At 40.3% G+C, this 26,279-nt stretch overlaps 1 protein-coding gene and 1 long non-coding RNA gene across 2 annotated transcripts in view; one reads left to right on the top strand and one right to left on the bottom strand.

Annotated features, from left to right (window-relative positions):
• Positions 1-26,279, bottom strand: part of ANXA3 (annexin A3) — a 57,581-nt gene that overhangs the window by 8,980 nt on the left and 22,322 nt on the right. The window contains exons 4-11 of the mRNA XM_019720189.3: positions 21,708-21,802; positions 19,209-19,322; positions 16,039-16,129; positions 10,280-10,359; positions 6,691-6,747; positions 6,248-6,341; positions 4,737-4,832; positions 891-949 (exon numbers count right to left, since the gene is read on the bottom strand). Of these exons, the coding sequence (XP_019575748.2) occupies positions 891-949; positions 4,737-4,832; positions 6,248-6,341; positions 6,691-6,747; positions 10,280-10,359; positions 16,039-16,129; positions 19,209-19,322; positions 21,708-21,802 (686 nt within the window). The remainder of the gene's footprint in view (positions 1-890; positions 950-4,736; positions 4,833-6,247; positions 6,342-6,690; positions 6,748-10,279; positions 10,360-16,038; positions 16,130-19,208; positions 19,323-21,707; positions 21,803-26,279) is intronic.
• Positions 2,414-24,874, top strand: LOC148759291 (uncharacterized). Its single transcript, XR_016018745.1, has 3 exons — positions 2,414-2,491; positions 19,611-19,692; positions 24,736-24,874. It is a non-coding gene; the product is annotated as an uncharacterized LOC148759291 (long non-coding RNA).

Genomic DNA, 26,279 nt, shown 5'->3' with positions numbered 1-26,279 from the left:
AAGAACAGAACACACCTGGCAGGAAAATTCTTGCTAGGCAACTCAGAAACAATGGGACACAGCGGGGTATCCAGTTAATAGGCCCCTGCCTGAAGCTCCCTATTTACCACACTTCATTCAAATTAAGTTAAGGCAACATCCAAAGATCTCCTTCCTGAAGCGGGTTTTTCTGTCTGAATCTCTTGGGCAGGAAAGTGAGGGTCCAAGTTTCTTTCTGGGTCTTTTGTTTCTTAATAACCAGCTTGAAATCAATATCCCCAAAGGTAAAACTTTTGGTCCCCTTCAGGCTATCTGCTGAGATGACTGAACATAGGACAGGGTGGGAGGTGAGGTAAGGGAAATAATGTGTTCACTTCGGATACGACTTGGACGGTGCAGGTGGACTTGCACAGGAAATGGCCAGTAAAGAAACTGAAGTGAGCATCTGTTATGTGCCAGGCCCAATGACAGGGTCTGAAGATATAAAAGAGAAACAAGTAGTCCTGTACTCATGGAGCTCACCATCTAGCAGCGACAACAGACAAGAAAACATGGTTGTTTCCATAGCATGAAAGGCTGATGACCCCAGGCTTGGTTTATTTTAAGTAAGGCAGCTTGAGAGGCCACTGGACCTAATCAGCCAAGTTTGAGACTTGACATTCTAAAACAAGTTTTACTGCCTACGCTTACTGTGAACTCTGGGAAATAATTTAGTCAACAGTTCACTGTACCTATCTCTATAATGATTAAGAAACTCATTATCAACCCATAAGACAAATTAGCAGACAAATTAGCTGCAAAAGAAAACTCATCAAAATGGAAAAGAAGTGTGAAATTCCATCAATATCAAGTACTATTTTTACATTATCCTTGAGAGAAGCTGAGAACGTGTATGAAATTTCCAGACCAACCTTCAAAGCTCGATGCAGTCTTTCAGCTAAAAAGGCAGGCATGTTCCTTGAACAATGAACTGTATGAAAAGTAAAGCAATGTTCAGTTTCATGTAATAGTATTTGAGTTAATATACAGCAATACGTTTTTAAAAAGGATTCTTTGGGTAACCATACCACTCTACACCCTCCCCATTACTGGCTTTTGTTTACAATCAAAGAATGAATGCTTAACCTGAATTTCAAAGCCTTATAACGTTATATTTGCATGGAACTTTAGCACAGTAATTATCTTTAGCCTTGGAAAAATAAAATTACCTGCCAAAGAAACTCCCACCTCAGCTGACTCATCTCAGACACACCAACACCTACGCTTACACTGATAACTCCGTAGGGTGTACCATTGCTCCATTTCTAACAACTTGGACCACTGATGAATAACTTGGGTCTAAAGACTACAGAGATGTTGTTCCAAAGAACTCATTTGGTAAGAAGGAGCACTGGAGTTCAACTTAAAACCAGTTTTTCAAATGGAAAGATTGGCTAGATTTAGAATGTATAGGCTGGTTAGAGTAATTATATTAGAACCAGCGCCTGTAATCTAAATTCAGTCCCCAGAAAAAAATCCTGCATTCTTTCAATTCTTTACTTTTGAAATGACAAGTAAAACAGAAAAGTAAAACAAGAAAAAGGATATTGGTCAAAACATAAGCAAATTAATTATCCTTTAAATAAACTGCAAATTGTCAGAAATAGAAAAGTCTGTAGAGAGTAAACCTATTTATTGCAACACATTTACTTTTATAATCTGAAATGTGAGCTGCAGGTAGGAATCTGACCAAAAGTGAATAAATTTCATAATAAATTTTGGAGATCAGAACAAGAATGAATAGCTTTCTCACAGTGCCTTATAGACTCTCTTAAGAAAAGTGAAAAAGGCCTTTAGTTTGAGTAACTGATTTAAGGGAAACAGAGGGGAAATGTATTAGCAACTCAAACCTGGAATCTGGGTCAAATATAAAAATAGTGCCAGATGTCTGAGAAGAAACCAACCAGTTGAATTGGTGCTACCTATTTTTTCTCATATTAAGCAAGCCTTAATACTTTGATCAAAAGTATTGCCTACTTTTATTAAGCTTTTCAATCATCTCCCTCCCCCTAAACTAAATCTTCATAGAATCCTTTCTTTTTGTAACTGTGTAGCTTGTCCTCTGCTTTATGTTCTTAACCACCAGGTTTGTTCTTTATGTCCTAAAGTTTTGGGAGGTGGTAGGATATGTAGTGATAGGAAGGTTGCTTTAGCACCGAGCATCAGAAATAGGGAAACTCAGGGAAGGACCAAGTGTTCACAGATGCCTATTTCTTACACCCTGTGTTGTCCTGACCAAACTTTAGTCAGTCCTGTCTCTTCCTCGCAGGTCCCTGAACTCTGGTTTCCTGTCCTGCCCCCCTCCAGCCAGAGTTAGCACTAAAACACAAGAGAATCAGCTGACAGAACTAGACACATTTCCTGTCAAACCCCAACAATTGTGTCCCCTTGCTTACCCAACTTCCCCTTAAAAGAAAAGCCTTTTCTGTTTGAGAGTCTCACACATTTCTGAGATGAAAGCGTCCTGCCTATTGTAAGTAAGTCTTTTTGAATACAGCCTCTCCCTATCTAAGTCTAGATTTGACAACTAGAAATGTTCCTCTTATGCATTTCTAAGGTGACACAGCTCAGGTGGGTTTTCATATCAAAAACTATGTGTTGACATACTGTATCAGACTCCTTGTATATGAAACATTTAGAATAGGTGGATCTATTAACACAGAAAGTAGATTGGTGGTTACCAGGGGCTGGGGGAAACCACCAGTGGGTACAGGGTTTCTTCCGGGGCGGATGAAAATATCTTAAATTTAGATTGTGGTGATGGCTGCACAACTCTGTAAATATACTAAAAAGTACTGAATTGTATACTTTGAATGGATGAATTTTATGGTATGTGAGTTATATCTCAGTAAAGACTAAAAAATACTGTGATGTATTCCAGTGGTAAACTGAAATAGAAAATGAAAGTATGACATATCTTGCACTTTAAATTTGTTGAATTATAAGGTCTTTCTTTTGCTTGTTATAATAATACACATGGTAGCCCAAATTTAGTGTATCATGCAATATATATTTCCAAGAATGCTTCTTGGCTCAATGAGTGATAGTTTGTACATCTCAGAAACTTTTTCAAATATTTCAGCAGGCAAAATAAAAAGCAGCAAAATTGATGTAAAGATTAACATAAAATGGAAAAAAAATAACTGGCTATATCATTGCCACTGGAATATTCTCAGAACTACTTATGGAGACTGACCTCTATTTCATTTTTTTAATTGAAAAAGAAGCTTTTTTTCTTTCTTTATTGGCCAGTCTTTTAGTAATTTAATCAGAGTCAACAGTATTTTTTTTGAGCAGCTCTTGGATAAAGAGCCCTATTCTTGGCATTGAAGAGAGAATCAGAAGTTAAATGAAATAACACATGTGAAGGAAGCCCTGAGACGAGGGACTGGAACTTAGTCAGTGCTTGCTCCCTGTTATGTTTTCTGTAATTTACTTTAAAACATGTCAGCACAGACTGTGTGATATATGTGTGTATTAGTCCATGTCTACACTGCAGCACATCAAGTGGTTGGTTAACATCACAGATCGTGGAGACTGATTGCCTGGGTTAGAGTCTCTGCTCTGCCACATAATCCCTGGAGAACCTCTCTGCACCTCAAGGTTACCATCTCTACCAAGGAGATCATAATAGTCCCTAATCCATGGGGTTGTTATGAGGCTTCAATGTGTTGATATTTGTAAAGAATTTAGCACAGTGCTGAGCACATGGCAAGTGCCAGATGAGTGTTTATTTAAAAATACAGTATGAAGAACCCTAAGTCGGAGTTTACCTCCAGAGGTGGTAATTAACACTTGAAGATGAGTCAGAGGCTCACTCCAGAGGCGGTTACCCTTAGACATCGGCTATCTTTATCTCACCACAGGAGCTGTGAACTACCATGATGGATGTTAGAAATGATTTTTCATTGATGAAGTTCCACGGTGTGTGAAGTACAGGTACTCCTTCAGACCTTGGAATTAATGAGGAGGACGCCTGTAGGGAGCCCAGCAGCCACCCTAAATTAGAGTGGCTTAAGATTCCTAACAATCCTGTGTGTGTATGGACGAGCACTTCGCAGATTTTGTTGCTCAACTCTGACCACAAAGGTCACTGATCCTTGATTAGTGTCTCATTCCTCTGAATGTACCTTTCTTGCAAAGTGTTCTTCGAGTGCCTAAAAGGACAGACTGCTGAGAATCTCACTGAAAAGACAGATCAGCTTATATAACTAACGGTGTTTTTGTCTGCTTGTTAATCCACGTGTCTCTCTAGGAAAGGATTCAGTCAGTGACTTCCTTTCTTTTTGACACACTCCCCGCTAGCACAGCCAAAGGGGAGGAGACCTATAGTTCTGACCTGAGCTCAACTTTTGGTGGCCACTGACAACTTCCAAAATAGCCCAAAATGGTGAATTACCAAATTGGCGTGGGTCTCAGCTTTCAACAAGGCTCAACAAAAATGCCAGTACAAATGTAATATTCTCATCTCTCAAGTAGTTTACAATCCAAACGTGGTGACAAGTCAAATACAAAGTTAAGAGCAAAGTAACACAAGAGAAGATAACTTTTTCATGCATCCATTTAAAAACATTGGTTGAGCATATGGTGTGGACAGTGGATTGCGCTGGGGGCTGTGGGGATGGCTCAGCCAGGATTCTTATGTGAAGGGAGCCAACCTCACCACTGATTTCAGACAAGTGCAAAGTAACTCAGTTTATAAGCACGCAAGGGCTTACCTATGGCCAGCAGTAAGTCTTCAAAATGCCCAGATAATTCTCCTTTTATGCTGTCCTCAATGTCCTTCTGGCTAATATTTCTGTATTCATCAAATGCTAAAAAACAGTACCACAAAAACATTTAAAGCATCCCTGTTGACCACACGTGAATATATTCCAGTTTTGGGTTTGACATACAGCAAATCAAGGTGGGAGGTGGCAAGCTCAAAAACTCCTTTACATCATCAAAATTTGAACACAGAAGTTCTTTTGTTTCTTCATTTCTTTTTTAAAAAATCATCAGTAATACAACTTGAACTTCATAAGCCATTTTCTTCAATGATTTTCCTCTCTCTCTTTTCTTCCCTCCCTCTTCCCAGGCTGTTAGTACTTAAAATAGGCTGAAAAGTTAAATAATAAATAATTTATCTAGTAAGGTGGGCTAATTTTAAATTATAGCAGCACCTAGCAAGCAACAGTGTGGTTGTTAATCAAATATGTTTTATCTGCTAAAGAAATCTTAACTATGAAGGTTTCTTTGTGCTGAGTAAATCATTCCCTAAGGGAGCATGACCTATTTCACACTTACCCAAAGGCATTTGAATATCTTGACAGGTTTTTGCCCCAAAGCAAAACCTGTACATACGTCACCAACCATGTAGGTGTACTTTGTAAGCCAATTAAATTTTTTCCAAGTAAATTTTGAAAAATGAAATTTGGGAGAGAGATCTAGGAGTGTTTCAAATAAAGACATTAATAAAGCAACTACAATAAACGATTTCCAGTATTTTATAAATGACATCTTAATGCCAAAATTAAAGAAGGGCAAACTCAGAATTAAAAAAGGCATGGTAATATCCTTATGTTTTCTCATTTTTCCATGAACTCGGCATAAGCTGAGTCATGCACTGTGGTTGTTCTCCAGACTTGCACCTGGAAAGCCACAGTCACATGTTCAGAGTAAATGGAGTTGTGGGCTTCTGGGTGCTGTGGCTTCCAGAATGCTTAGGGAGATGCATGAGTGAAGGGGTGGGTGCTTAGCGGTTCCACGTAATAGCTGCTTTGATAAAGAGAGCTGTTTCCCCTCCCCTCTGCACATCAGAAAGAGCTGAATGCTCATCCATGTTAATTCATTAACAGCGGTATCACAATGCCTGGGTTTTTGGGGAAAGTGGCTAACTCGGGAAGAGTTGGGGTGAAAGTAACACAGTCAGGCTCCTCTATCCCATAGGAACACGCCTGTCTGCTCTCACCCTAGAGGGCTGCTCCCTTCCTTCTTCCTGCCATCCGACCTCCATGTATGCCCTGTCACTCACTAGGTAATCATCTCAGCCTCCAGGGAAAACAACAGTAGTGTCTGTTCTGCCTTGACTTAGAACACAGCTTCCCCATGTTGTTTCCTGAATTGTCGATACATAAAAATGGAGCAACCCTTGCAATTTTTAACTTCATTTTCCAGAACTTTGTATGTTAACCTCAAAAACACTTGCAAAACAACACAAACCCAAAAGGATTGTAATGAGAGGCCTTACTTAGTTTTAGCTGAGGAAAGCTCCTTAAACACAGGATCTCCGTGAATTTATCTTCATCGGTGCCCCATCTGTTCTCACCAGCATTATAGAGAATCTATGGGACAAAGGAGGAAGATTTAAATGTTATTATGAGCACAATTCTTTTCCACTTGTTAAGGAGATGGAATGAGAAGAGTGGGAGGTTGACTTTATTTTAGAGGTCAATGAGATAAGTATTCAAGTCTCTCACTTCTCGCAGACTGGAAATCTGAGTCAGGGTGGCAGGAGCTACGGGAATAATAGCCACCACTGGGGAAGGCAGAGAGCTGGGGTTGGGTGATCGCAGCCGTCAGGCTTCTCCTTCCCACATGACGGGAGACAACAGCCCCAGCTGGTGCCACAGAAACGAGAAGGCAGCCAGTGATGGAAGTTAAATGAGACGTTTTCTTTGCTCTATTACTGACCTGGGCATCCTTTTTGGCTAGATGCTCATCGACTTTCAGGCTTTCATCTCTTCTGCCCTAAACAGGGAAGATGAAAACATCTTCAGGAAGATGAAAACAACAACAGGAAGACAGAAGAGCCTAACACTTGGTATTCCAACCCCAATCTTAGAAGTTCTCCTCCCGTGGAGGTCATATAGCATAGAGGAATCAGGCACCGGGGTTCTCGTTCTGACTCTGCCACTACCTAGCCAGGAAATTTGTAGCAAATCGTATAATTTTCTAAGCCTCAGTTTCTCTCTTCTGAAAACTCAAAGATCTTATGGGAATGAAAACACAAGGCACAGACTGGGAGAAAATATTGACGAACACAAATCTGATACAGGACTTGTACCCAACATATATAAAGAACTCTTTAACATTCACCAATAAGACAGCAAACAACCCATTGAAAAAAGGGCAAAAGATCTGAATAGACATCAGATATACAGATGGCAAGAAAGTACATGAAAAGATGTTCATTATCATGTCATCAGGAAATTAAAAATTAAAACAATAAAACAGCAAGCACTACACACTAATTAGAATGGCTAAGATCCAAAACACCTTCAACATCCTATTGCTGGCATGAATTTGGAACAAGAGGAACTCTCATTCTTTGCTGGTGGGAAATCAAAATGCTACAGTTACTCTGGAAGACAGTTTGGTAGTTTCTTAATAAAACTATACCTTACCATACAATTGAGCTGCTTGGTATTTACCCAAAGGAGTTGAAAACTTATGTTGACACAAAAACTTGCACATGAATATTTACAGGAGTTTTTGTTCCTAACTGCCAAAACTTGGAAGCAACTAAGATGCCCTTCAACAGGCGAAACATACAGGAGTATGCCTATGTGATGGAATAGTATTCAGCGATAAAAAGGAAATGAGCTGTCAAGCCATGAAAAGACACTTAGTGCATTGCTGAGCAAAGAAGCCAGTTTAAAAAGGCTGCATACTGTATAATTCCAAATATCTGACAGTCTAGAAAAGGCAATTACAGAGAGAATAAAAAGATCAGTGGCTGCCAGGGATTCGGAAGAAGGGATGAATAATTAGAGCACAAAGGATTTGTGGGGCAGTAAAACTACTCTGTATGATACTGTAATGGTGGACACACGACATTACACATTTGTCAAAACACATAGAATGTATAACAAAGAGCGCACCCTGATGGACATTATGGATTTTAGTTAATGACAATGTATCAGTATTCATTCATCAACTGTAACAAACGTACCGCTCTAATGTAAGATGTCAATAATAAGGGAAACCATGAGGGGTGTGAGGAGGGACATATGGAAGCTCTCTGTACTTTCTACTCAATTTTTCTGAAAATCTAAAACTGCTCTAAAAAATAAAATCTGGTGGGGAAAAAAAAGAACAACCTCAAAGTTTCCCACCAACTCTCCTATTGAAGGCTCTGTCGCTAAGTCTGAGTGTGGGCTCGTGTGCGAACACTTCAGTCCATTATAGCAGCTGGGAGATGGACAGAGAAAAGAAGATGGCCTGAATGGTTTTGAAAATTATAGGGGAAGAAAACATTTGGCTATAATATTTAAAAAACACATTTGTTTTTACTCTCAAATATTAGATCCTTGTATGCCCGTCTGATTTTTGCATGATTTCATTTGTTTCTTTTCAGTGCTGCTGATACTCTACTGTTAGTTTGCCATCTTGTTCTCTCACCACACATTCTTTCCAATAATATAAATGATGATTATCAATAATAGTTAAGCTGCCACCACCATGTACTGATCACTTTCTATGTGTACTTCATATTATCTATCTATCATCTATCATCGATCTAGCTATCATCTGTCTGTCGGTCTGTCTGTCTGTCTGTCTATCTATCTATCTATCTATCTATCTATCTATCTATCTAATCTAGCTATCTATCATCTATCTTTACAGGACCCTAAGAGGTTAGTACTACCATTCTTTTAATTTTACAGATCTGAAAACAAAGGTCTTAAGGCTTAAAGTAATTGGCCAGGCACTTAAAGGTAGTAGGCAACACGGGACCGTAAGATTCCAGGTAGGTTTGATTCTCGAAGCCCGCTCTGAAGCCGCACTCTCCACTGTCTCCTGTGGGCACATACCTACATGCATGAGCACACACAAACGGATGTGTGCAGTTTTGAATACAAACCTCTGGGAGTGTACGTTTGCACCAATGCCTCATAAATTGGGTTTGTAGGTTCAACCTTCAAACATTTAAAACAAATGAAACCACAATTGGGATAAATTGTTTTCTAGTGGCATAGCGTTCCCACTTTGACAAGTGCTGTTTCAGCCCTCAGGCTGAGACCATTGTTGAGATTTTTCTCTCACACATTAAGGGCTGTAAATCAACTGAAAGAAGCAGCTGAAAGAGGTTGGTGAAATGGGACTGAAATTACTTCCTCTTTTACACACACCTGTGATTATATCTATCCTTGACCTTGCCACCTTTATTATAAAGTCATGAGCTTCCTAAAAAATGACAGCAAGGTGTGGCCGCATTTGGTCACAGGGTGATAATGGTTTAGCAATTGTCCCAAAGGTGCTAGGGGAGCAAGTCAATTTTTAAAAAAAATCCTGGGACTGATATACCCATCTCTGAAGATAATTTTTCTGTAACTTGCTTCCTACTTAATTAAAATGCTAACAAAAGAAATACATATTCTTTGGATTCTAGAAGAAAAAAACATTTTCTTACAAATGGAGACACTTATAATGGAAATAAACCATTACTTTATGTCAGGTGATATACCAGAACATTCCTAATGTATTGTGAAACATGATCAAAACACTTTTTTTTTTTTTTTTAGGAAATATTGAAAGGAAGACTGTTTTTTTTTTTTTTTTTTTTTTGCAGGGGGTAGGGGAACAGGACTTTATTGGGGAACAGTGTGTACTTCCAGGACTTTTTTCCAAGTCAAGTTGTTGTCCTTTCAATCTTAGTTGTGGAGGCTACCGTTCAGCTTCAAGTTGTTGTCCTTTCAGTCTTTGTTGTGGAGGGCGCAGCTCAGCTCCAGGTCCAGTTGCCGTTGCTAGTTGCAGGGGGCACAGCCCACCAAGGGAGTCAAACCACAACCTTGTGGTTGAGAGGACACGCTCCAACCAACTGAGCCATCTGGGAGCTCAGCGGCAGCTCAGCTCAAGGTGCCGTGTTCAATCTTAGTTGCAGGGGGCGGAGCCCACAATCCCTTGCCGGACTTGAGGAATTGAACTGGCAACCTTGTGGTTGAGAGCCCACTGGCCAATGTGGGAATCGAACCGGTAGCCTTCGGAGTTAGGAGCACGGAGAGCTCTAACCTCCTGAGCCACCAGGCCGGCCCATGATCAAAACACTTTTAATCCATATACTAACCAAAAAAAGGTTTTTCAGTTACATCATTATGTTATAGTTTTATGATGGTGGCTAAATATTATACTGCTTGGTGGTAATGTAAATGTAAAATGAGTAAATCATTTCATAAAGAAAACTGCAAACTCACTGACTCAGTTATTTTTAAACTCCCTAATAATTACTGTTGAGCATGCAGCTTCTTGAGATATTAAAAAATAAAAAATAAAACCTTACATCTGCCAAAGTCAACAGAGCTTTCCGGAAGTCACCAGATGTGTCAGAACTGATGTCATCTCCAAGACTCTTCTTATATACTGAAACCAAATAAGAATGAAAATAAGCCTTGACAAACTGAAAATTATTATAAAACAGAGAAAATCTTAAAAGTCAACATTGGAAAGGAATGAGTAACTGATAAAAAAACAAAAAAACCTTGCCTTTTTTTTTTTAACTTCATGGTGCTCTTCTGAGACGGATACATTCTTCTTGTAACTATTACTGTAGTGTGTGCTATGGTAGATGCACAAGAACAGAAAGAATTGCCGTTCTGGACCAAATCACAGTCCATTTCATCCGATAATGGCACTAAGGAACGTATGAGGTGTGATCACAAAATACAGTGGATGTTAAAAAAAACACATTACAGTAAAAGACACATTGCCATTTATCCCCCTCAAAATACCCCCTCTTGCTTCAAACACACTTATCCCATCATTGTTGCCACTTTCTGAAGCAGTTCTGGAAGTCCTCTTTCATGAGTGTCTTTAGTTGTGCTGTGGTGGCTGCCTCAATGTCCTGAATCTATTCAAAACATTTACCTTTTATGGTCATTTTGACTTTGGGGAAGAGCCAGAAGTCACATGGTGCCCGATCCAGTGAATAAGATGGATGAGGACACACCATAATGTTTTTATTTGACAGAAATTGCTGTTCCAGAAGTTATGTGTGACATAGAGCCTTCCTCTCGTGATTGAAAAATACAGTGACTGCTGCTGCTGAGTGCCATCCAACAGAAAGGCAGGGATCTTTAATACTAAGGTGCATCAAACCTTAGTAACAGTGTGTGATAACTTTCAACTTGTTCCATGCAGTCAATCGGGTGTGAGCTATAGTTGAGAGAAGGTGTGTTTTAAAGTGAGCCATAAATCATCCTCCATCATGACAACGCTCCGTGTCACACATTGCTTCTGGTATATGGCAGTTTCTGTCAAATAAAAACATTACCATGTGTCTTCATCCACCGTATTCACTGGATATGGCACCGTGCGATTTCCAACTCTTAAAAATGATTCAACATCAAAACGATTCAGGACGTCAAGGCAGCCACGACAGAGCAACTAAAGACATTCATGAAAGAGAACTTCCAGAACTGCTTCAGAAAGTGGCAAGAACAATGGGATGTATTCGAAGCGAGGGGGAGTATTTTGAGAGGGATTAATGGCAATGTGTCTTTTACTGTAATAAAAATTTTTAAATTAAACATGCACTGTATTGTTTGATCACATCTCGTATATATAGTGGGAAAGCTAGAGTGGGCAAGCTGCTGGTATGGCTTCCAATTTCTATTATCTCCCTCTTTCATAGTCCTAGAACCCTGATATTGATCAAGACATATGCACAGTGTGAAGACTACATTCTCAGCTTTCCTCTTAGCTAGGTACAGCTCCATGACTAAGTTCCTGGCAATGAAGTGTAGGCAGACAAATGTGGCACTGCTGAGGAATCTCCTTAAGGGATGGTTCATACTCGTCTTAGCCCCTTCCACCATCCTACTGCCTGGTATACTGACTGGAAACTGGAGCCCAGGCAGCCATCGTGGAATATGAAGACAAGGACCCCATGTTAGTGATGGTATAAAAGCAAGCAGGAAGGCTCCTGGGTTCCTGAATGCTTTGAGGTGCTATCCTACCGGTCCTAGAATTGTCGATCACTGGACTTCTTCTACATATGAGAGAAATACACTTATATCTTATCTGAGCCACTGTTATTTTGCTGTTTTACTGAACCTAACTCTAATCTTAATGTATATATCTAGATTGTATTATTCGATAGCTTTCAAAAATAAGAAAGTTACCCTAAAACATACTATTTTTCCATAAAAATTAACAACTATGTGCTCATATATTTTACTACTGACTAGCTGTAGCCTGTTTTGCACAGTTTGTTATGTACAGTGCCCACTGATTTTAAATGTCTGTTCTGCTCCACCCATGCCTCACCAGTGATGCTCTTTGGGACATTATGTACCCGGATGTAGCTGATAGGTTGCTCCTTGAATTCTGCCTGCATCACTTGGAAGAGCTCTATAAATCAGTCATATGAATGCTTGTCCTTTAAAGTCAATAAAGGACAATTATAGAAAGTGAAATGAGATTATCTAATAGCAAAAACTGTGTTGAGATGGAAACTTTTCCAGCATGATTTTACTAAGTCTCTTTATGAAATCTATAACTTTCCAGAGCAATTCAAATAAGCAAAGCCTACTATAAATATAAATTATTTAAGTAATGATATCACTAGGTAGGCATCATTTGACCTAAGAGTCATGATATTGTTACGTCTATCCTTCACTCTAATTAGGAAAAAAAATTAATTTAAAAATATCAAGCTGAAGAATAAAGCTTTCACTTGTTAGAATTTGAGGAAGTATTTTATAATTTTAGAATCTTCTAGATGAGACTTTATAGTGATCTCATACAGCCTCTCCATGCTTCCCTTTACCCCAAATATTTTGCAGGAAATAGAATATGAAATAGAATAAAACTATGAAAATTACTTCAATGCAATTTGACAACTACTTTAAGATTTTGATGCACAATACAGTATAGAAAACCAAATATGATGTTTTAATAGTACAGGAGCTTGAAGCAGACCTAGAGTTCTTAATCCCTGATTCAGTGCTCTCTCATACACCACTAACTTTAGAATACTGGAAAGAGATCCGAATTTAGCTCTCTATTTATTTAGACTCTACTGTGTCATTGTACTGCATGAGCCATGTAAGATGCCTGGTCCTTTTATGAGGGCCAAATTGATAGTCTTCTTTGATGGATTTCTTATGCATGGGTCACCGTTTCACATTATATGATACCATCCTCTTGCTACAGATGATGCAACAGGGATGGGATCTGACCCGGTGAGAGAACACTGGCCAAAATAATACTCTCTACTAGAGAGTGCCTTCCTGAGCCCATGCAATCTTCTTCTTAGGGAATGAGCTATACAGAAAAGGAGAAACAAAGAAGTGAAAAGACCCCAAGAAAGAAGGCACAAAACAGTAGCCAACAATAACCAGAAAGAAACCATGGGAAAATATAAGCCTGGAGTACACAGACACCATGTGGTAAGGGAAGAGAAGTTACTTGGCAGTGTCAAAAACAGCAGAAGCAGAGGGAGGAGTGTGCGTTACTGTGATGAAAACATCAGCACAGGGAGCATTGGACGTCTGATGCTGAGGGAGCGACAAGATACCTGAGTCACTAGACTAATGCTGTATTGTGAATCTCTGTACAGCCTGGCTGTACATGATTGAGACCATTTCCTTTCTTGACTTCTTCTGTATCATTAATCTCTACTAACCAAGGTACCCTAGATGCAATTCCATTCCTGAGAGCTTAACTCACACAGCTAGCAGGGCATCTGGTAACTATGAACTACTGTCACTTGTCGTATTTACAAAACAATAATCCTAAATGCTAGAAATTTCAGTTGGCTTTTAAGACCCCCATCTCGATCCTGAGGCTATTCATTCAATAAATATTTGAATTTGCCTCCATTGTTCTGGGCACTAGAGCTATAGCAGTAAACAAAATGGACAAAAATCCCGCCTTCATAAGCGCTTACATCCTAGTGTTGTTTGTACAGAAGTGCTGGACTCCCGGGAGCCATCCTGGGGTAGGTCATGGAGCCGTAACTTTTCTAAGCAACACCAGGAAGTAACAAGGAACCTTGGTACAGAGCCCCAAGCTCTGATGAATTTTTGTATGTAAATCTTGTTGAATTGAGGGAACCAAATATTTTAAACACGTACAATGTACCCATTTGCCTGATATTTAAGCAATTATCTCATCTACTCCAAATTCACCCGTCTATACCCTGCTTTGTGCAGCTGGGATTGGAACTCTGCAAATTACATTTCTCTTATATACCCCACCATGCCCACCCCCATCTCCCTATTAGGTTCCACCAAAAGGTGGGGATAGAGGGAGACTACAAGGCAGGAGGGGGACAGAAGAACATGCTGTTTGCTTGCTATTCAGGTCAGTGTCAACCCAGTGAAGGGCTTTCCCTGTGACAGAAGCAGCGGTCTCTAGGCACCTAGAACAAGCCACTTTGCACTCCCATGGGGGTACCAGCTGCACCCAGATGGAACCCTCTTGCAGAGATCTGAACTCTAGTTCCTTAAGCTTCTCCTCTGAGTGCCTGAGACACTAACACCTGCAAGATGGTGCCTCCCTGTGAGTTTCCAGTTCCTGAAAACCCCAGCCTCTTTCCTTCGTTGTCCCAGCTCTAGGGCTTATAGCTCTGTGCTACATCTCTGTTTCCTTATTGCTTTTTCAGTCCTCCAAAAGGTGTTTAAGTAATTCGCTACATTAAATTCTATTTTTTAAAAATACTAGTGCTCTTTCTGTTTTTCTGACTAGACAATGATTAGCACATCAACAACGAAACAGACGGTATTCACCGTCTAAAGAGTATTTCTCAAAGTAACTTCGCTAACACCCATCTGGGGGCCAGTATGTCCCTTCTTTGGACCTCTCCCACTGCAGAAGTTCCCTGATACACAGAAACCATGGCTGTCTTGAGGTACTTGGAGAGGGTTATAGGGGCTGCTGTATAACACAGAATTGGGCTGCCATTTGTCCCTGATTCTTTGGAGGTCACCTCTAAATCCTTGGAATTTCAAAATAATAAGAATGTCTTTGTTATCTGTGGCAGGTTCCATGAACCATACCTGAGTTTTTGCTGACAAGATGACTCAGGATCTGAGTGATCAGGGGCTAGTCATACCAGAAAGACCAACCATGTGATTAGACAGGCCAGGCTATGAACCACATGATATCAGCCTGACTGCCAGGCGTTGGAGGAAGACTGAAGATGAGTTCCATCATGTGGCCAGTGACTCAATCAATCATGCGTATGTAATGAAACCCCAATAAAAGCTTAAGATACCAAAGATCAAGTGAGCTTCCCTGGTTGGTAATTACACATCAATGTGCTGGAAGGGTCATGCATCCTGAGGACGTGGAAGCACCGCATGTGGGACCCTTCCAGACCTCTCCCTACGCATCTCTTCATTTGACTGGCCCTGATTTATGTTCTTTATAGTAAAACCAGAACTGTGAGTATAGCACTTTCTTGAATTCTGTGAGTCATTCTGGTGAGCTACTGAGCCTGAGGGAGTAGTGAGAATCCTGAATTTGTAGCCATTTGGTCAGAAGTGCATGTGGCCTGGGAACACTTAAGCTTGTGGCTGGTGTCTGAAGTGAGGGTATCCTTGCGGGGCCTGTGCTCCAACTTGTGAAGTCATGCGAACCCTGGATAGTTAGTGTCAGAAATGCATTTTTACACTTCTGACAGACTATGAGGACTTCAGCTAATTATACTGAATCCACATCCTCACCATGTTCTTTAAATGGTTCATCGAACTTCCCACACCCAAAATCATGATGCTGACCTAAGTGGTTTTTAACATATAATATTAATATACAATGATTTGAGTCTTACATTGGTGAAAGTAGTTGACTCAATTCAGCAGTGATTGCCAAGAGCAAGGTGTGAATGCCATTGTTATGGAGCAGTTTCTAGCTCGAGCATATTCAAATTTTCTATGAAAATCCACAGACTTTAGCCCATTTTAGAATGTGTCCTCTTTTTCATGTCGTGCCTTCTCAAAATGCCTTGTGGAGAAGAGATTGGTGGGTTTCCAGGAAAAGTAACATTGGCTCGTATATGCGTGGACAGTGGTAAAAGCAAGCAGAAAATAAGACTACCTGTGTAGTAGGCCTGGGAGATTGCCTTCATCTGTTTGCTTGTTCTGGTTGTTAAGATTTCAATCAATGCATCTTCATTTGTTCCAGTGCCCTAAAAAGGAAAAGGGAATCTATTTTTAGAAGATTTGAAAAGCTTAATTTCATGCATTTCACTCTTAATAGCTTGTTTTATACAGATGAAAAGAACAGTTTTGAGTAAACCAACATAAGGTCCTATGCCGAGGCCCACACGGCCAGGAGAGCTCAGCCTGAGGGTGAAGGGTGACGAGATTAAGAAAAGACAGAGAGACAGGAAAGCTGGGATCAGAAGGTCCACCATCCACGGATGGCAGAGCAGTGGCATAGTCTTTATTTCACACACAGTTTTTATACAGTCTTAGAATAGTTATCTATACAAATAAGTATTAGCAGAACACGCAGGTATGTATTATTAGAACATTTCGTTTTGTGCATTGGCCAGTTTGTACGTCTGTGCCTGCATTAGTGTTATCTTGTACTTTCCGGGAGGATTGCTGAGGCAAGGCTTCCCACGGGAATGACCTTGCAGCTGCAAGGCCCTTGTCAGCTCACAGCAAGCTCCCCACAGTCCTATACTGCTCTAAAGCAGTTTTCTAATTCTCCATATTTTAGTATTAAAATAACATGAATCATCTGGAGTTAACGGACATCAAAACTTTCAAAAACAATTTCATATTCTAGTGTAAAAATCAATTGAATAATTCTAGGAATATAAAGGGAAAAGCCTATGTTATTCAGGATTAGAAGGGAGCATTCAAACACAGGCTTATACTTAGAAAGGTCTCTGCAATTCTTTTGAATGAGCTCATCCCTATACCAACGCACAAGGTTGGTCAGCATGTAGTATCCTCTTCAGACACGGAAGTTTTTAAAGCGTCAGTAATGTACGTCATGGGCCCACTTGGTCTGGGGCTTAGTTACCCCTGAGCCTCAGTCTACATTGAGGTCACTGAACCACACTGACACCCAGAGAAGCCATTTACTGTGAGACCTGGTTAAATGAGGCGAATGCAGCTTATGAAGAGAGGCTGAATTCTGTCCCTCTGACAGAGACTCCTAGCTGCCCCCAATATCTCGTCTTTAAAAATTATTAATTTATGCGCTTTTTTAAAATTTATTTTTTATTAGTTTCAGGTATACAAAACAATGTAATAGTTAGACATTTAAAGCCCTCATAAAGTGATAACCCACCCCCCAAGCTACTACCCCTCTGATATCTTATGTAGCTGTTACAATACCATCGACTATCTTCCCTATGTTGTGCTCCACATCCTGTGACTATATATACCTATATATTTAGTTATAGTTGACATTCAATATAATTCTACTTCAGCTCTTCGGGTGTATAGCACATTGGTCAGGCATCTACACAGTCTATGACGTGATCCCCCTGATAAGTCCAGTGCCCATCTGGCACCTTACATGATCTTTACAACATTGTTGATCATATTCCTCATACTGTATTAACTACCAATTTGTATTTCTTATACCTTCACCTTTTTCACCCTGCCCCCAACCCCATTCCCATCTATCACCCTGAGAGATCTAGTACCTATCTGGCACCATACCTAGTTATTACAGTATTACTGACTATATTCCTTATGCTATACCCTACATCCCCATGACTACTGTGTAACAACAAATTTGTGCTTCTTAATCCCTTCCCCTTTCACCCATGCTTAACTCCCCTCCCAATTTATTCATTTTTAAATACACTGTTTTTTAGAGCAGTTTTAGGTTCACAGCATAATTGAGTGGACCCAATATATCGTTTATCTTCCTTGCTTCATAATAGAAACCCTTAAATTTTAACTTAGCACATAACTACCCAAATAAATACTAGATGTCTCAGCTCCCCCTAGAGCTAGGTTTATCCATATAACTAAATTTTGATTGATGTAAGATACATGAGCATCACGTGAAATTTCTGAGAGTCCTTAAAGTTCAGGGATGAACCCTTCCTTTTCCTTTACTCTTCTTAGCTGACTGGGATGAAGATATAATTGCTGGATCTTAAGCTGGATCTTTGTTGAATTGGTGTGGTCAGGGGGTAGAGGGAGGAGGTTGTGTGATGGTCAGTTTTATGTGTCAACTTGGCCAGGCCACAGTCTTCAGTTATTCAAACACTAATTTATGTGTTGCTGTGAAGGTATTTTGTAGATGTAACTAAAGACCATTATCAATAGGACTTTAAGTAAAGGAGATTATCTTAGATATTCTAGGTGGGCTTAATTCAGTCAGTTGAAAGGCCTTAAAAGAAGAGCTGAGGCTTCTCTGAAGAAGAAATTCCACCTGTGGGCAGCACCTTCAGCTCATGCCAAGAGTTCCAGCCTGCCCTTCAGATTTTGGATTTGCATAGCCAGCTGTCATAATCATGTAATCAACTCCCTGCGATAAACATATACCTCCTGTCTACTGATTCTGCCTCTCTGGAGAACCCTGATACAGATAGAATTTTTAAAAGTCAAAGAGATAGACATGAGCCAAACTGTGTTAGGTGGTAAAGGTCATGGTAAGGAGCTTTGATTTTCAGTATTCAAAGCCACTGGTGATTTATACAGGTGAATAGTACAATCTGATTCTAAAAATAACTTTATGAAATAATTTTGGCTATTCTGTGTGAATGAATCTGAGGAGGGCAAAAATGGAGGCAAAAGGACCAGTTAGGAGGCTACTGACAACGTCTAGTCAAGAGATGACAGAATGTTAGTAATGGATTTTGAAAGATGTACGCACATTTGTGATACATTTTGGAGTAAAGCAAATGGACCTGCAGATAGATGTGAGAGCTCTGAAGAATGAGGGAAAGCATAGGGTCAAAGATAATACTAGGTTTTTGGCCTAAGCAGTGGGGTTGACGATGGTGCCATTCATTCTCAGTGACAACAAAATAGAGAATTTGACTCCTCAGGTCAAAAACAAACAAAATTAGGGTATGACAATATCCTTTTAGCCCCAGGAACATGTGGGCTCAAGGTTCCACAACTGCGCCCCATTTCAGGATTGTTCCACTAAATGGAGCACACAGAATCAAAATGACATTCAAATCTATCACATTGACACCCGTATCTCAAAAATGCGCTGGAAGAAAGTCACTACTTTTGATCACATAGTCAAATCCTGGGCAGAAATAGCTTGTGTAGGGCTCATACCTTCATGGATTTCTTCAGCTGCTTCGCATCAAATACTGCTGGAGGGGTCACGAGGGCCACCATGAGGTGCTGAAAATGGCCAGAGAGATCTCCTTTCAAATCATCTTTCAGTTCCTAAAAACAATAAAAAAAAAAGTAAAAAGGTAAACGAGACATACTCTTCCTTTCTCTTTCTTCAAAGTCACCTAGTGAAAGCCAAAAATATGTAACAATTCAGATGAAAATATGTCCATCCACAGGGAATAAACAGAAATAGTGAAAATATTTCTATGGCTATTGATCTGTATTCTATGATAACTTCCAAAATGTTCTGTTTTATAGAAGGTTTTCTGAAGGAAAGCCAATGGAGGGGGTTCCATGCGTGCCACAGATAGTAACTGTGTGTTCAAATGCATTTCCTAGGCCCTTGATACTCTCAATGCTTGGGTTGGGGTGAGGAAAGAGGAAGAGGAGGAGGAGGCCTGTAATTCACACCCAGCATTACGTAAGTATAGTCCATCTCCCTGCTTGAAGTCAAGTAACATGGTTTCTATTTCCAATATTCAAAAAGTGTTATTGAATCATTATTTTTCCTGCTCGTGATAATTTTCAGCTCTGAAAGAGGCTGGCTTCTATGACAATGTGGATACAGACCGATGTCTGCCATGCGACTGAAGGTCCTAGTGGGGGCCGGCACGCTCCTTCATGAAAATTGTATACAAATAGTGGAGTCAAGTGTTGCTAGCTCTGCTTTAACTGCCACAGGGTGTTTCCTCTCTAAATGTTAAATTAAATTCCACTACCATCTGTCCTCAGCCCAAGACTTTCCAACTGAATCTTATTTCACATGCTCTCCTTCTATTCCATTGTGAGAAACGGTTGTTACCCTTCACCTCCATCCTTCCTCCATATTCTGGAAATCCTAAAAGGCCAATGGATCATTCATGTTCCCTATACATGAGTGTGTTGCCTTGCCTAGCAGCTTGGCAATTCATTTAATTTGACAAATGTTTGCTGGGTTCCTGCTGTGTGCTAGACATTTATAGGTGAGTTAGACATAATCCTTGCCCCTAGGACATTATGCTCTAATGGAAAAAATACAGATATTCCAGATAAAATTTCAGTATAATATGTTAAGTATCTGGTAAAGTGTGAAGATTAAGTATCTGAGAGGGGTGTCTCAATGGAGTCTGAGGCTTGGAAAACACCTTCAGCAGGAGATGCCTGAGCTGCCTCTGGATGTTCACTGGACGTTCGCAATTCTCATCTGGACCCAACAGCCTGACTGATCTCTCTTACCACTTTTTCTCCTCCACAGTTCATTAGCCACAACACCTAAAATAATCCTATGAAAGTATAACCTAGATCATATTATTCCCTTGCTTACAAAGCTCCAGTGGTTCTCTATTGTTAGAATCAACTCTAAACTCTGTACCAAGACCCCAAGGACCAGCACGTTTTAAATCTCTCCAACTTCATCTCATCTCTTTTCTCCCCTTTGCTTTCTACACTCCTGCCATATTGGAACTCTTTTTGTTTCTTAAATATTCCTAGCTTGTTTTTGCATTTCCTATACCTTCTGTCTGAAATGCTCTTCCCTCTAGATCAAGCAGAGCAGAATACTTAATATTCCTCAGTCTTAGCTGAGAGTAAGGTGATAAGCCCTCACTGACATTTTTCACCACCTGATCTAAAGGAACCATTCACCAGTCATTCTCTGTCAATCATCCCACTTTAATTCTTTCACAGCACTTACCAATATCTGAATTTATTTTATTTATTTATTATTTTTCTAATAGACTGTTAGCTCCATGAAAGAAGAGAAGATCAGCTTTTTATATGAGTGAATCGCCAGTGTCTAGGATATCTTCTGACAAAGAGTAGTGCCCAACTCCTGACACAGAGTAGTTCATTATTGAACAAATAAACTGGAAAACACACACAAAATGTTCTTGTATAGTTCTTGTATAGTTTCTGGTACTTAGTAAATCTTCATTTGCTGAATGAATTAAATCTATAATTACATAAACATGTTAAAGTTGGAAGAGAAATTAAAGATCTAAGATGGGATTTATGATATAATTGGTCACATAATTCTTTGTGGGGGCTTTCTTATGTATTGTAGGATGTTTAGCATCACCCCTGACCTCTACCCACTCACATGCCAGAAACCTCCCCTTCTCTCCCACAAGCTGTCATAATTAAAATGTCTGGAGACATTGCCAAATATTCCCTGGAGAGCAAAATCATTCCTGGTTTAGAGCCACCAATCTAAGATACCCTTCCTTATTCAATAGGTGAAGAACTTGAGGCCCAAAAAGATCAAATAACATGTCCAAGGCCATTCAACCGGTTAAGGGCAAAATCAGGGCTCACATTCCATGCTGTTGACTTAATACACAGGGTACTTTCTGTTACACTGGGCTTCAAACAAAAGATCTGTGTGCATAATCTGGTGGGACCACCCCTGGTCCATCTGTGATTAGCTCTTTACTGCCTGTTAAGTTCATCAAAATGCACCTTTCCATAAGCTGCTTGATATTCCTTAACAATCAGCTGCCGCTGTGCGTTCGACCTCTCCGTCAGAATGCTGATGAGCGTTTTCTCGTCAGTTCCTAAATGAAATGAAAATAATTTTACTATCAACCCCAAAATGCTTAACATTTGTCATGAACAAAAGAAAAATGACTAATGTTCTGAAACAAATGCAGACAGGGAGGCATTTTAATTCCAGGTTTTTAGCAGGTTGAAACCTCTATTTCTTTGTTTGCTCAGCTTTTGGAAAAGAAAAGTAACTTTACTTGGATAGTTTTGAGGGAAGAAAACAAATCATTACCCAAATATTCCTATGACAGAGGGAGGAACACAGGAATGTACTGCTTTTGCACTAGGATTTTTCACTTGTAGGAGGTTCAATTACTGTCTTATCACTTTTTCCTCTTCCTTATCTCTACACTTGGTATCAAAATCTTTCCTCTAGAAAAAAGGAACTGACATTTACTAACAACCTACCAAATTGTAGGCATCTTTTATTCATTGTCATATTTAATATTCACAGGGGCCCTAGACAGTAGGCAATTAAGCTGTCCTAAAGATGAAGACACTAACACTTAGAAAACTTATCTCACTTGCCAAAGTCACGCAGCTTTTAAGTGGTGCAGCAGGAATTTGAACCCAAATCTCTGACTCTAAAACATACATATCTCTCTCTGGCCCATACCTCTCTCAGGCATTCCAGAGCCATATACTTAACACCTGGGTAAAGAATAACATCAGGCCAGGGCTAATGCTGGTCTGCCTGAGAATGACCTCAACATTTTAGTTTCTTGGTAAGTATAGTATTCAGATAATGTTGGAGTCGTGTCAGCCTCCTCAGCAGTAGAGGACGACACCTGGGTCGGGGAGCTGTGAGTTGGCTTACATGCCTTGGACGTGCATGACTAGAAGGGTATAAAAGATCAATTGGAATGCCAGGCTCAACTTCTCTGTGTCGAGGTGACCCACACACCTTTTGGCTATACACAACCTTGGCAATCAATGGTGCACACTCTACATCATTGATGGGGGAAAAAAAATGTATTTGGTTAGCTTCTGAGCCTCCCAATGAAGGATGCTGCCCCACTGTATTTCAGGGCTTGTATTCTTCTGTACAGTTAAGAAAACGTAGAATTAGATTAAAGCCTAGTTGCATCCTGTGAGTCTGATTATTAATTTGGACCTGTAATGGCATATGTGTTGGTGCATGATTAGATACCTTCACTGCACAAATATCTCAAACTCAGCTTGCTCCAGGTTGAGTTCATGCTACTTCCTCTCTAACTTGTCAACTTGTCTTTCATTCTTTTCTTTCATCAATGACACATTATGGATGTAGTCACCCAACCAAACGTCCTGGAGTCATCCTGTACTCTTTTCTTCTTCTTTCTCCCTACATTGTAGCAATCATCAATCATCTGCATGTCTTGAATTTGCCTTCTCCTCTGCCACTGTGCATTCATTACGTTTTATTGGAAACTTCAATAGCATCCTAACTAGATCCCTTATAATTTATACCATATATTACTGCCTAAGTACATTTTTTTTAAATGCACCTGATCATAGCGATCTGTTGGTTGAAATCATAATGGCTCTCTGTAACCTTCAGGATGAAGTTGATACCCCTTCGCTCACATACCAGGTCATTAGGATCTACTACCTCAGATGCTGTAGGGAGCCTGCTTTAGCATGTGACTATACAGGAAGATCATGGCTATTGCCAGTGAGTAATGATTTAATGTCACGAGAGGCTGAAATGTGTCATGAATCTGTTTCCTGTGAGAAAATTCTGATTTCTCCATGGAGCAACAGTCTTGATCATGGGGTGCAGGAGGAATCTGAACCCAAACCTCTGATTCTAAAACATGTATATCTCTCTCCATACCTCTCTCAAACATTCCAGACCCATATACTTGCAATAAAATGTATTATAATCCAAGTTAAAAGAGAAGATGTTTTCATGGCCAGTAATTAAGAAAAAAAAGGTTGATATCCAGAATTTATAAATAAAAATCTTGTCAACATGAAGACAATCCAATTGAAAAATGAATAAAAGATATGAAGAAGTCATTCATGGAAGAAGAGGCAAACAAACAAGAAACGATGCTTAACCAAATCATTCATGGGGGTGTGGAGGAGAGAGGAAACAAACACACAGGCAGAATGAGATACAATTTGAATCCCAATCAATTAGAAAAACCAAATCATTAAGGCCTTAGCAAGTACTGGTGAGAATATGGAGCAAGTATTACTTCTAGGAATGTTATTTTCTATATACATTTCAGAGAGAAGTTTGGCAAAATTTCTCATTTGAAGATGAACATCTTCTTCAACCTAGAAATTCTAATTGTTACATTGTAGAGAAACGTTAGTAAATGCACACATGAGACATAAGCAGGAATATTCAATGCATTATTTTATATTGTAATAGAAAAGAATTGTAGTCAATTTAAACATTCCATCAATAGTCTCATCTTATGATATAGTAATTCAGTAGACTACCATGCAGTTAAAATTAATGAACTAGAGCTAAACATAACAACAGGGATAAATCTCAAAAAAACATAATGTTAAGGGATTAAAAACAAGTTGCAGAAGAATGTATACAGCATAAAGCATGATTTCAATTTATAGTGTTTGAGACCATGCAAAACAATATGTACATACGTATGTAGTTATGGAATTACAAGTCTCGTGGGAATAAACTCTAATTTTTAGGATAGTGTTTGTCTCTAGGGAATGAGATGCAGGAAAAAATGGCAGGGATTGTATCTGTAATAATTTATGATGATGATGATAATTACTGTTGTTGGTAGCAGTGATGGTGATGGTTGTGTTTAATATTAAGTAGCTATGGCAAATTTTAAGATTTAATAAAACTGGGTTCCCTATACTTCTCCTCATTATTTCATAACTTAAAAGCCCCTTACAATTCCTTTAATTGAGTAAGCCAACTTGGGCAAACTGAACCATTGAACTTTTAGACTGTAACTTTCTTGATTTGCTTTAACAGTAAGAAAGGAATTGTAAGAGAGATCCAAGATGGTGGAGTAGATAAATGCCGTGCTTGCCACATCCCATGAACACATCAAAATTACAACTAAATTATAGAACAATCAACCTGGAGAACCATCTGAAGTCTAGCTGAGCAGAAGTTGTATAACTAAGGAGATAAAGAACAAGCCACGTCGAGACTGGTAGGAGGGGCAGGGATGCGAAACAGGCTGGTGCCAAGCCTCCATGTGGCGATTGAAAATCAGGAAGGATATCTCAGCCACAGAGAGTCCCCACAGAGGAGCAAGGGACCCCAGCCCCACACCAGGCTCCCCAGACCAGAGTACTGGTGCCAGAAAGAGGAGTCCCCACAACGTCTGGCTGTGAAAAACATTAAGGATTCCGACCATCCAGGTGGGATGGAAAGCTATGGGAAACAGACATCTTCTTAAATGGCCCACAGACTCATTTGCTTAGAAGCTCTCACCATGGACACCAGCAGAGAGACAGTGACTGGGGGCGGGGCTTGGGGGGGAGCCTCGGAGACATGCGGGAAAGACTGAGTGGTGTGGCTTCGAGGTGAGTATTGGAGGGAGATTGCCATTTTCCCTGTGTGGGGTCCTGCTCCCATGCAGCTGGTAGGCAGGCTCTATCTTTCCTGTGTTGAGTCCTCCCCCACACTCATGGCCAAATCTGACTCTGACCTGGTCTGGTGAACTCCGCTTGCTCCACCCTGGTGACTTTCTAAGACCCTGTCTCACTGAACTTCCACACCACATGAGGCTTTATCAGCAGCCGAACCCTAAGGGAGTGGGTAGGTGGCAGCAGGCCTTGGGGGTCCCAGCTTTTGGCAAAGTTACCCCAGACCCAGTACTAGTGGGAGCCATCTTTGATTGAGAGTGTGGCCTCTCCCATGCACCCCCAGGTCCAGCACAGACAGCACTGGCTGTGGATTACTTTATAGCTCCTACCAGTAGTCCCTGACCAGTCACAGGCAGTGGCTTACCTGGGCCAGGACCGAAGCCCCTCCCAAGAGGCCCCAACCAACATACTTGGAGGTTGGCTTCAGACCACAGCAGAACACCACCCAGTTAGCCCCACAAGTGGGTCATACAAAGGGTGGTCTCAACAGGCACAAGAGCCCACTGTGGGGAATCCCGCTCCATGGGGTAAACCTCCAGCATAGCAGCCCACAAGCTGTAAATGTGGCCAAACCCTATAGCCAGTCAGCCTGAGGCTCAATCCCACCCATAGATGTGCCAACAGCAATAAAGGCTTAACTATAAGGGACACTCCTGCAGCAACCAGAACAAGTGACCAGGAAGACTGTGTCATTGGGCCCCACAGGGCACCTACTACATAAGGCCACACAGCCAAGACTGGGAAACGATCTACCTAATACACAGAAACAAACACAGGGAGGCAGCCAAAATGAGGAAACACAGAAATACATCAAATGAAAGAGCAGGAACTCCAGAAAAAGAACTAAACAAAGTGGACGCAAGCAACCTACCAGAGACAGAGTTCAAAACAATGGTTATTAGGCTGCTCAAGGAAGTTAGC

Source organism: Rhinolophus sinicus, chromosome 1 (genome assembly GCF_057876585.1).
Source record: "Rhinolophus sinicus isolate RSI-liver-muscle chromosome 1, RSI-T2T, whole genome shotgun sequence".
NCBI lineage: Eukaryota > Metazoa > Chordata > Mammalia > Chiroptera > Rhinolophidae > Rhinolophus > Rhinolophus sinicus.
This window is presented reverse-complemented; position numbering and strand designations above follow the sequence as displayed.